The following is a 10,404-nucleotide window of genomic DNA, read 5'->3' as shown; positions in this document are numbered from 1 at the left end:
GGTTGTGGGAAATGCTTACAGTGTTTGGAGAAAAATTACACAATGACATTCCCAATGGATCAACCAGATTTGGTGATCCCGAATGTGTGAATTTATAAGGTTTAGAAAATACAGTGTTACAGACTATATGATAATAAATCTACAGTCTAAATCATCTTGCAGCTGAAATCAGTTTTATCTAAAAAAAAATAATGATACCATTGGAATTCAAAAAAGAGGAGGTTTATGGATGTAGTGAAAGAGGACATGAAGGTAGTTGGTGTGAGAGAAAAGGATGCAGAAGACAGGGTTAGATGGAGGACACTGATTCGCTGTGCCGACCCCTGAAGGGAAAAGCTGAAAGGAAAAGAAGAAGAAGATTGGAATTCAAAACTCTTTTGGTAGTTTTTCTGTTCAAGGATGGATGGACATTTGTGTTTCTTCTTTCTAACATCTGATGAAAGGTCATTGAGCACACAGTGACCGATTCACAAAAATGCAAAAAAGACATTTACTTGATTCAGTGATTTATTGACATTTAGGTTTTTCCCAACATGTTTTCTCTTGATACCAGTATTATTCACTGTAAAGTTTCCTTTTCATTTAAATTACACTTATAATGTTTTACTCACATACACATGAATTGTTTCATTTTCTTATTGCAATAAACAAGAGTAGCCAGAATGAGTCGGGTATTGCTACAGTTTGCCTCACAAACTCTTTGTCCCCTCAGACAATGAAATTCAAAAATAACTTAATTGGCAAGACAAAATTACACCGTAGCCTCTCCGCTACTGTTTCTGCTCAAGGAGAGGCTAAGGGCAGAGTAAGGCTAAGGCTAGTAGCCTAAACACAGCTAACATGAAATACCTGCCAAGAAAATAGGAATCTAACATTTATTTCCCACGTGTGAATAATGAGAATGATTCATTGGGAATTACCACAGTATGAACATATCTACGACAATATAAACATATCTGTGGTGCTGCTATTTTGCAGACCCACCAGGGACAAAATTGCAGTATTTTAATTAAGTTACTTGTTGATCAAAGCTGCAGTAGGACTCCAGGAACATTTATCAAGCTTCCTAAACCAAATGCGTGCAGATTTTCATATCCTGTGTTAGGCCGTTTAACAGCTCCAGATTTCTACCTCATATTGTTGGAAGGGGGGAGCAGATCCCAACACACGCTCAAATACATATGGTATACACACCAACAGGAAGGAGAGCACGGATCCTGGAATATCTCACTCAAAAAAATGAGGTTGTGTTAGGGCAAAAAAAGAAAAAAAGAGCACAATGGTGGAAGCTGCCTCAAAGCCAGCTTCTTCTTTAAGTAATGGCGTTGATCATGTTCCTCAGTAATTTCACTTTAACACATTTCTCACACAGAAAAAAAAGTTACTGCAACTCAACAATAAACCTGTTGAACAAATCTAGCTTTAATCCCTTGATATCTGGTATCGCACTCTGTTCCCCAAGCAGAGATTACCATTGTAAAAAGGCCCTTTAATATGAAGGGTCGGTCCCTAAACACAGCCACACCTCCATCTCTCCCTGTCCCAATCCCCGCAAGGGCTTGTGTTTCATATGGAAGAACAGAAAAGTCTGTCAGCTGGCGTGCTCCCAGTTTACACATGACTTCAGACAACATGTCACAACATGTCACAATGATAACAAGTCACTCTGATAAAAATTGCTCATTGCATTGCAATATTCAGACAAAGGTAAGACATTAGAGCTCATTGCTTCTCAATGAAAGGGCACAGTGTACATCTCGTTCAGAAACGGGTGAGTTTCAAGCTGTTGAGCTGCTTAGCTAAGCTTATGTGTCTCCCCGCTGAATTGGCTGGTCTTCCCATCTGTCAGTATGTCTCTGTCAACACTTATACAATACCACCATCCAGTAATGAAACCGTTTTCACACTTCATGGATGCAGTTTTTTTCTAGCTACAAAAATATTTTTATTGTTTTCTATTTTACTCTTTTTTTTAACGTGTGATTTAATTGCAAACCAACAGTCCAAACAAAACAAAGTGCTCACCAGTCTTTGTAAAAGAAAACAAATCATGGTGCATTTCATGGCTTTCAGTTGTAAGACAGGAAGTATCAATAGATGCTTTGAGCTGGGTGTCTCGGCTCCTGCTCTGGGTGGCATGACTGGGCTTCTGGTTGGGTTGTCAGTCAAGCTCAAGATCATTTCTTTCAGAATGCTTTTGGTTTTCATCCGCCTCTCTATAATGTCCCCTTCCAGCACTATGGCTGCCAGCCTTGATGTACCCTCTAAACCCATGTGAATCTTTGGAGAGATGTGGCAGATGCAGAGGAGGAGGAGGAGGTTTGGGGTAGGAATGGTATAGAGTTCAACCCGATGATACACAAACCTGACCTTGCTTATTGCGAGGCTGCATGCAGAAACTACGTAAATACATAGGTACACATTGGATCAGTCCTAAAGTAGTACCTTTTCAAACACATATTGAGGCAGTCTGCGAGTGAGGATCAAAGAAATGTGACAATCTTAACCCTAACCTTCTTTGTGAAGACTCAATATCAAATACATTTTAACGATGCTCTCTCTGGTCCAACATTTGTCAATGATGTAAGAGAAACAACGGATTTGTCATATCATCATGTGGATCATGTATCAAATATACAATACTGTGTAAACCAATGTGTGAATTCTGCTTGCTTTTCCCATCCTCTCTCGCCTTTAGTGTGGCCATTTTCTGATGGTAATCGAGTTTGACAGATGTGCCTCGTAGCGATTTTTGTCGGTACAGCCTATTTTAAAACATAGATTTGTTTGGGCCTGCATGCTGCCTAGGGTCAATCCATCCAGTGGCCCGTACCAAGCCTCTCACCTCATCCTCTCAGGGAATGACAGGGGGAGTGCAATCCCTTCATCACTTTTCTGCTCTTGTGACCTTCCCAACTAGACAAGTTCAGATGTGGCTACCGCTTGCCTGTCACCCAGAGCTGTGTCGTTTCTCATGAGGGCCTCTTGTAACAAACTGGAGAGTGTTTGGCCTCTGGAGCAGTGAGAGGCCTGCAGTACCGTGGAGACTAGCGCTGCTACTCGTGGTGTTTGTACCAATGGAAGCAGCTAAACTACTGATGCAACATTTTTGTTCAGTTGAAGTACAAACAATGAGATGAATACATGGAGCAGTGGTGACAGGAGGAATCCAGTCTGACCCAGAATACCTTTATATGTAGTTTCATGTTTTGAGAAAAGTGCATGGGAAAGGGGAGGGGGGAGGGGGTCAGGGATGCATAATGGAAACCTCTCCTGTCCTCATTTCATCTGCAGATCTCTCAGAAGAAGATATTTCCTTAAACTCTTTTCTGCTGCTCCTTGCCCTTGCTTTTTTTTTTGTCAATGTTTGATAATTGAATTATTTTTACCCCCCTATCATTTACTTGTTGTTGATTATGTTTGTATCTTCACAGTGTGCTTTTGGAGTGGCTGTTCCTGACTGGCCAAAGTCAGAGCGTGTTGCGTCAGTACGGTGAGAAGAGGATTGGCCCATGAGTGGTGCGAATGGGTCCAGGAGCGGGTCTTAGAATGGCGTGACTGAGAGGGGGGCCTTGCAATAGGTGATGGTGTGGGTGGGGTGTGGGAGCTGCTGCACGGAGAGCCAGTGGATTGGAGGATGCTGCTGCAGCCATCGCCGCGGCGACAGCCAAGGGGTTGGGCAGGAGTCCTGCACCCAAAACTTTGGTGAGATCCTTGGAGAAGTTCATTGAGGACTAAAAATCAAAGAAGGTCCATAAAGAGGAACAGACAAGACAGAGAAGGTAGAAAGTGGTAAAAATGATTACTTCCAGAAGGTCAACACATGCAGAGGAAACAAATATCATGTTTCAGATGGTTTCAATTCAGTTGAGTTAATATTTTCAGGAAGAATAAAGTGCTCATATCAACATGCTGTAACTAATTCAAGGCCTCCTGCTCTCCATTATCAGTGTCTGATCAGTGGATAACAAGTTTTCTATCTGTGTCACAGGAAATTCAACAAGTGGAAAAATGAAGTCTATAATGTTACCGTCAGATCAGCTCCCCTGTGCTTCTTGTGCCGGCTGAGGAGAGGGTTAGGCTTGCCCGCCATGCCATCCCGGTGCCTTCGACTTGATATGTGCTGAAATGTAATGAGAGTCATTCAACTATTTCTGAAGTGAAAACTTTTTAATAGTATCGTTTAAAAAAATGCAGTGATTTAAAATAAACATGAATTCTCTACAGTGTTATGGCTGATTATAAATGAGACTTTCAATGAGCTGTAATGAGAGAGAATCTGGATCATGTTTTTAATAATTATTGGAATCTTAAAATGCTTCAAAGACTTAACTCCAAACAGCCAGTAAATTTACCCGTGTTTTATTTTTAAAACGTAAATCTATCAACTCCAGTTGGTTCATAATATTTTCAGATGAAATGCATTTGGCCACCTGTTTAAGTTGCAGTTCAGAGTTGACCCGCACGTTGCAGATCTCACAGTGGAAGGTTCGCTCCTGAGTGTTGGGGTCCACGGGCCCCCCTCCCTGCTCTCCACTGGGCTTGGGGCCAAGGCGAGGATACGCCTTAATGGGGCCTAGCCCACTTCGTGCCTCCAGAATAGTTTTGTGTTTGGTACCTGCAGGCAGGAGGAATGCAAATACACACACACACACACACACACACACACACACACACACACACACACACACACACACACACACACACACACGCAAAAGAAAAAAACACACGTTACTGTACTTATCCCATTAAGCGTGAAGAAAGCACATATTTAGATGCGAATAGAAGAGAACAAATAAAATGTTGTGGAGATTCATCTCTGTGACGTACGACTCATGCAGCCGACATCTCTTTGAAGCAAAATGAAACTGTACAGGACTCCTCTGCTAATCATAGAATTACAGAAGAACAATAACAGTGACAGATATCTGGGCATAGATGAAAAGAAAATGTACCGCTTCATTTTTCCATGACTTATCACACATGCACAACATACATTGCGTGACACCCTATGAGAATGTAATCTACGTTTTTACCACACGAGGGCTGCAGTCAGACGGCTGTGCAGCTGAGGATCAAAAAGGTGAACTCAAACCTTTCTCTCATATCAACATCGTACTAAATATTTTGTTTATTAATCTGAACACAAGATTGTACTGTTCGCGCCTCACTAATTTATATCACAGTATTCGCTATAATCAATGGAAGCAATGCATCATTGAACACAAGCTGTCGGCAACAACATTTCAACAATATTTTTTGAGAGTCTGGAGATTTATGGCTGTGTTGTTATGAAAAGCAGGTTTTTCTGAAGCAAGGAGATATTTATGTGATGCATAATTTTAAGGACTGTTGCCCGGTCATACTAAAAAAAAAGAGTGAGACAACTAAACACTGATTCTGAATCAGTCCCATGCTGTAAAACTCTTGATACAATCACATTCCCGGTTAAACATGCACACATTTTCTACATTCTGAGTGCTGTTGTGTAAACACAATGTAGGCTTGTTTCATTACAGATGGGTGTGTACCAAAATAATGACACAAAAACTAAATAGAGGTCTTCCTTGGCAATAAAAAAATGTCAAAGAAGTAAATGTTAGATCGATATTTAAATAGTCACACTCATGAATAAGGTGGTACCAAAAAGTCGATCAAATACGCTATAATTTGTCATGAACCCAGCAATAGGGATAATGTAAAATTTCAGCATTTCAGCTAAGTGATTCTGTTGTTGATGTTTTCCATAAAGGATGCCCACTTTCTAAAAATAATTCAAAATGAGTATAGAAGGGGTAATGTTCCAGGAGATAGAGATACTATTGCAAAGGAGAGGCTGGTGGGGAATGTGGAGGCTTGGAGTTCTACTTGAGAAGAGGTTGGAATGTCAGACTTCACTAGCAGTCAGAAAGGCTTTTGCCTTTGTTCTATTTTAGTCTGACAATGGATAGCCCAGTGGATTTTTTTTTAAATCTTAGTGAGGATGACTTTCTATGGCTAACACACAAGTATATAAATACAAAAATAGGTACAGGGTTGGTTGGAATTGATTGCATAAATGTGGAAGAAACATATATGCAGAACTGACAATCTCTCTTATTTGCTGTGTGTTCAATGCCACACATGTTTCTCCTGTCAGCGTATCACACACATGCTTTTATTTTTGGACTTTCTAACATGCAGCTTTTTTTTTTTTTTTTTGCAATGGATCTCTTCCAGGTTGTTTCACTCAAGTTTCAACTGTGGATCTTGGAGGCGAACTAGCTGAAGCCAGGCTCTGACTGATGTTGTGTGTGATCTCTTTTAATGCTTACACATGTGTGCATTGTAAATAGCAGGCAGATGTGATGCAATTTAATAGCTGCGCAGTCTTAAAACCCATTAGCCACGAATCAACATTAATAGAGCATAAATTCCAAAGACCTTCCTTAGGTTAATTCGACCATAATGGCAGTGACTGTCTTTTTATTAATCAAGAATTGATCCATCTTTAAGAGCTATTTGAGGCTGCATTCATGGCTAAAGGGACTGGACCCGTATTATTCAAGGCAAGTGGGATACAGTTACATTGAGTCAGTGCCTTGTGGACTTTGTGTCTCTGCAGTTTTTCTTTATGTGCAGGAGAGTATGTACTTCCCCAGAATGAGGAGAGGAGCTCAGCACACACAAAAGATCCCCAGAGGGTAACAAGGTCAAAGTGGGAGCTTAGTCCACGGGACGTAAAGGATTAAAGCAGCCGCTGGGGACCTGAGGAGCCCTGAAGAGGTTCTGCACAGTGTTCTCAATGGCAGCGATTATAATGAGATGTTACAAATATTATTCAAAACATAATTTATCAATTACATAATTAATTATGAAGTAAATATTTCTTTTCATTGTAAACATTTAAACATTTCTTCCCTCAAATCGACTAAATTTGTTTTTCTCTGAGCCAATTGTTGTAAAATGGATTGTTGCAAATCTTTGCAGTGTTTTGTTTGTCACTTTTCCAGTGTATTTTAGAAAGCCGTAAAAACACAGATGTTTCTAGACAGATAAAATGTTCCTCTGACAAACAGGATGCGACACCATTTGTTCTTAGCAAACACAACAACAGCAGTGTAGTTCAAGTAAACAGAGAAGAATTAAACTATAACTGCAAAGGAGGAGGGAGATCTCTCCTTCTCGTGAAAAACCTGTCAACTAATTCCCAGGAAGAGTGACTTGACAATGAATCCAGGAGGATTTGTTAACCGTCTATTTGTTTAGAAGCACAAAAGCACTGCAGCAATGTTTGTGTATCTGAGCTTATAGATTGACAAACCTTTGTTGTGAGCCTCCAGCTGTGACAGTGAATTGACAGCTACTTTGCACAGTGAGCAGTACAGCAGCTTCTTGGCTTTGTCCTCCTCCGTCTCTGGACTGGACGGGCTGCTGGAGGCTGTGGTGCCGGCACCTCCAGAAGCCAAGGGTCCAGATCCCAGCTGCTCTGAGCTGGTGCTGCCGCTGCCACAGCCTGGGGAGGAGGAAGACGGGGGAATCAAGGGCGGAGTGGAGGTGGGCAGCAAGGGGCACACTGAGGGCACTGGGGAGTCCATAGGTGGGGTAGGTGGGTTGGTAAGAGGTGGAAGAGGCCCTGGGGCTAGCAGGGGTCCGTTTGATTGTGACAGAGGCCGTGGTTCATCTGCAAAAACAAAAAAAGACGCAGAAAGAAATAAAATAATTAGTTCATGTCAAATCAATACAAATAAAAATCTAACTACACATTAAGAAGTTCGAAACGTCACATAGCTAAAACTATAAAGCGTTTTACTACTGACATCTGTGATGAAGCCTACATCCCCCAAAACAAAAACCATCCCATGTAAAACCACATCACCAAACCACTCCCAGTATAATGAGAACGACCGTCTGAGTCGCAGATCAGACAAACCATAAAAGAGGCAGACGCAAGTTCTCTTTATTTCCGACTGTATGGGCCATAAGTGCTTCATAAACGTTCCTTTTAATTTGAGTCGCGTTTAAAGAGGATCTCAGGAGGAAACTGAATGTCCCGTGTGTATTAAAGAGCAACTGCATGTTTGATACGTATCGAGGCCTTTCAAAGCTTTCAAGTGATCTTTCACTGATGTGGTTTCCTTCTATTTCTAAAGGGAGAAACAGGAAACCGATAGCTCCTCCTGTGTGAATTCCGACTCTTTCCCACACACCTGTTGCTTCTGGCTAGGGTTGAAGCAGGGTGGCACTTGTCTTGGACCACAAGAGCACATGAGGTCCAAAGAAAATAACACACTCGTCCTGTTTTATCCCTCTGCCCTTTCCGTGCATGGCTTTTTTATTCATCATTGTTGCAAAAGTTTGAGGGTACGATGGTAACATTTTCCTTGGCTTTCTATCACAGAACATGTTTAGACATAACTTTCCAGACACATGTTTCTGGTCAACCACTCCTAAATGTAATGACTTTGGTATTCACTAAGCAGTGGGTGTTGGCTGAAAAAAGACCCCCTAAATTTGGGTGGGGTATTTATCATATGAGACTGCAAGCCCTTCCCTTAACAACACAGGATATAATAGTGAGTGCAGTCAATGCAAAAACCCCAAAGCATTATAGAATGAAACGAAAAACATAGGATATTTCTGGGAAGGAAACTTGTATTGACTAAAACTTCTCAATACTGTTGACACACCATATGATTTGTTATTTTGCCATAGGAGTTCATGGAGTCCATGATATATCCATTCTGTTCCAACCTCTCATGTGACTAATAATTTGTGCAAGGTATAACTTCAGAGGTACGCTGACTGCCCCATTGCATCATCTCTGATGAAAATACTGTCGTGAGTGCTTTCCATTCCACTGCTGTCCAAGATCAAAATTCCCTGTGTTTCCATATGGAAAGGTTCCAGTTCTGGCTGCATAGAGCATTTATCATTGCTGAAAAGAAAAAAAAAAATGTTTTCACTTGGACTCGATGTGGTATTGGGTACTTTATAAACCAAGAATGGTTCAAATGAGGGTCAGAGCTATGAACCAGAGATATCTGTGTGTCTGTGTGTGTTTGTACTTTGTGTGTGTGTGTTTCTGCTGCAACAATGAAGTTGATTGCAGAGCTTGTACCTACAAGTGCGTGCAGGCCGAAAGTATTTATCCCTGTTTAAATTTGCACAAACACAGACAGTCATGCACACATGCATGTGACATGAACAATGCGGAATGTACAACATCCATAACATGTGGTTTGAGTTAAAACATATGGGATGCAGTAGAGCTGCTTGAACAAATAGTAATGAGGGATTTCATAACTCTTGATGAGCTGGAGGTCTGTACCAAACCACTAAGTCCATTACTGTTTCACATCATGCATCACAGCGAATGTCTGAACTCATCCACTAGACAACAAGCTCGTCTCATCCCCCGGGACTTCTGCAGCTGCATTTGTTCTCCATCTGACTCAACAACAAAGAATCATGACTCTGACCAAGCAGCAAAATCCGTTTTTTTTTTGGTCATATTTTCTGACTAAAATGAAAAATAGGAGCAAAGAAAAAAAATTGAGAAAGTGGGAGATTTGCTAGGTTTTCTTTCACAGTATCAGAGAAAAAGACCTTTTTTTTTCTTGCCTTCTGAGTTTCACTGTCAGAGCGACTTAATTGTCCAGAAGCCGGGGCAATGTCGCAAGTCTAATTAAACATTGATAAAGGAGTTAAATGACATTTTTCCCTCCTAGCTTTGCCTCATAGCCAAACAGAAGTAGGTATTACTCACTGGGCCAAGTCAACAGCAGGAGATAACTCACTCCAGATGCTTTACACTTTAGCCTAGTGTGACTGTATTGCCAATTTCCACTTCAGGAAATTAAATGTATGGATAGTATGCCATCCACGGGGAGAGATTTTGCTGATAAAACCATAGGATTAAATAGAGTCATTCAAATTCAGCTTAAAAGATTTTCACATCTGCTGCAAAAGCCAAAGTTTATTCTGATTCCTTGAGCTTCTCATCTTCTGGTGAAAAAGTAATTGTGGAATTAGTGAGGTAAGCATCATTTTAAGAAGCCCCAACAGCTGTGAATCTTTATTATCAAAATAGTGTGAGTGATTCCATTGGGCCACAAAATACAATCTTCCATTCTATAAGATGTAAGTCTAATCTAATGGTAGAACAGTTATTGAAGTAATCAGTTCTGTTTGCAGGGGGAACTTTATGTTAAGACGTTTGCTGATGCTTGTAATAAAAGGGATCAATATCAGTACTTTTTTATCTATATTTATATATCTCCGCTTATTTGAATGTTTAATCAACGTGGTGCAATTCAAACCAAACTGGATCATGAGTGAGGTTTGCATTATCCTCAGTTACATGCTGTCAACAAGCTATTCCAAAAAACACAGTAGAACGTGTGTATGTGTGTGTGTTTCTGT

At 40.8% G+C, this 10,404-nt stretch overlaps 1 protein-coding gene across 3 annotated transcripts in view; it reads right to left on the bottom strand.

The window, feature by feature from the left end:
• Positions 1 to 499: 499 nt before the first annotated feature.
• The window catches only part of znf385a (zinc finger protein 385A), a 63,717-nt gene continuing 53,812 nt past the window's right edge, over positions 500 to 10,404 (bottom strand). For all 3 annotated transcript variants that reach the window (XM_068305159.1, XM_068305166.1, XM_068305175.1), the window contains 4 exons: positions 7,304 to 7,663; positions 4,434 to 4,618; positions 4,031 to 4,123; positions 500 to 3,734 (listed from right to left, as the gene is read on the bottom strand). In XM_068305159.1, the coding sequence (XP_068161260.1) occupies positions 3,486 to 3,734; positions 4,031 to 4,123; positions 4,434 to 4,618; positions 7,304 to 7,663 (887 nt within the window). In that variant the 3' untranslated portion in view covers positions 500 to 3,485. The remainder of the gene's footprint in view (positions 3,735 to 4,030; positions 4,124 to 4,433; positions 4,619 to 7,303; positions 7,664 to 10,404) is intronic.

This window comes from Antennarius striatus, chromosome 2 (genome assembly GCF_040054535.1).
Source record: "Antennarius striatus isolate MH-2024 chromosome 2, ASM4005453v1, whole genome shotgun sequence".
Classification (NCBI taxonomy): Eukaryota; Metazoa; Chordata; class Actinopteri; order Lophiiformes; family Antennariidae; genus Antennarius; species Antennarius striatus.
The sequence above is the reverse complement of the archived record's forward strand: the minus strand, read 5'-3'. Positions and strand labels throughout refer to the sequence as shown.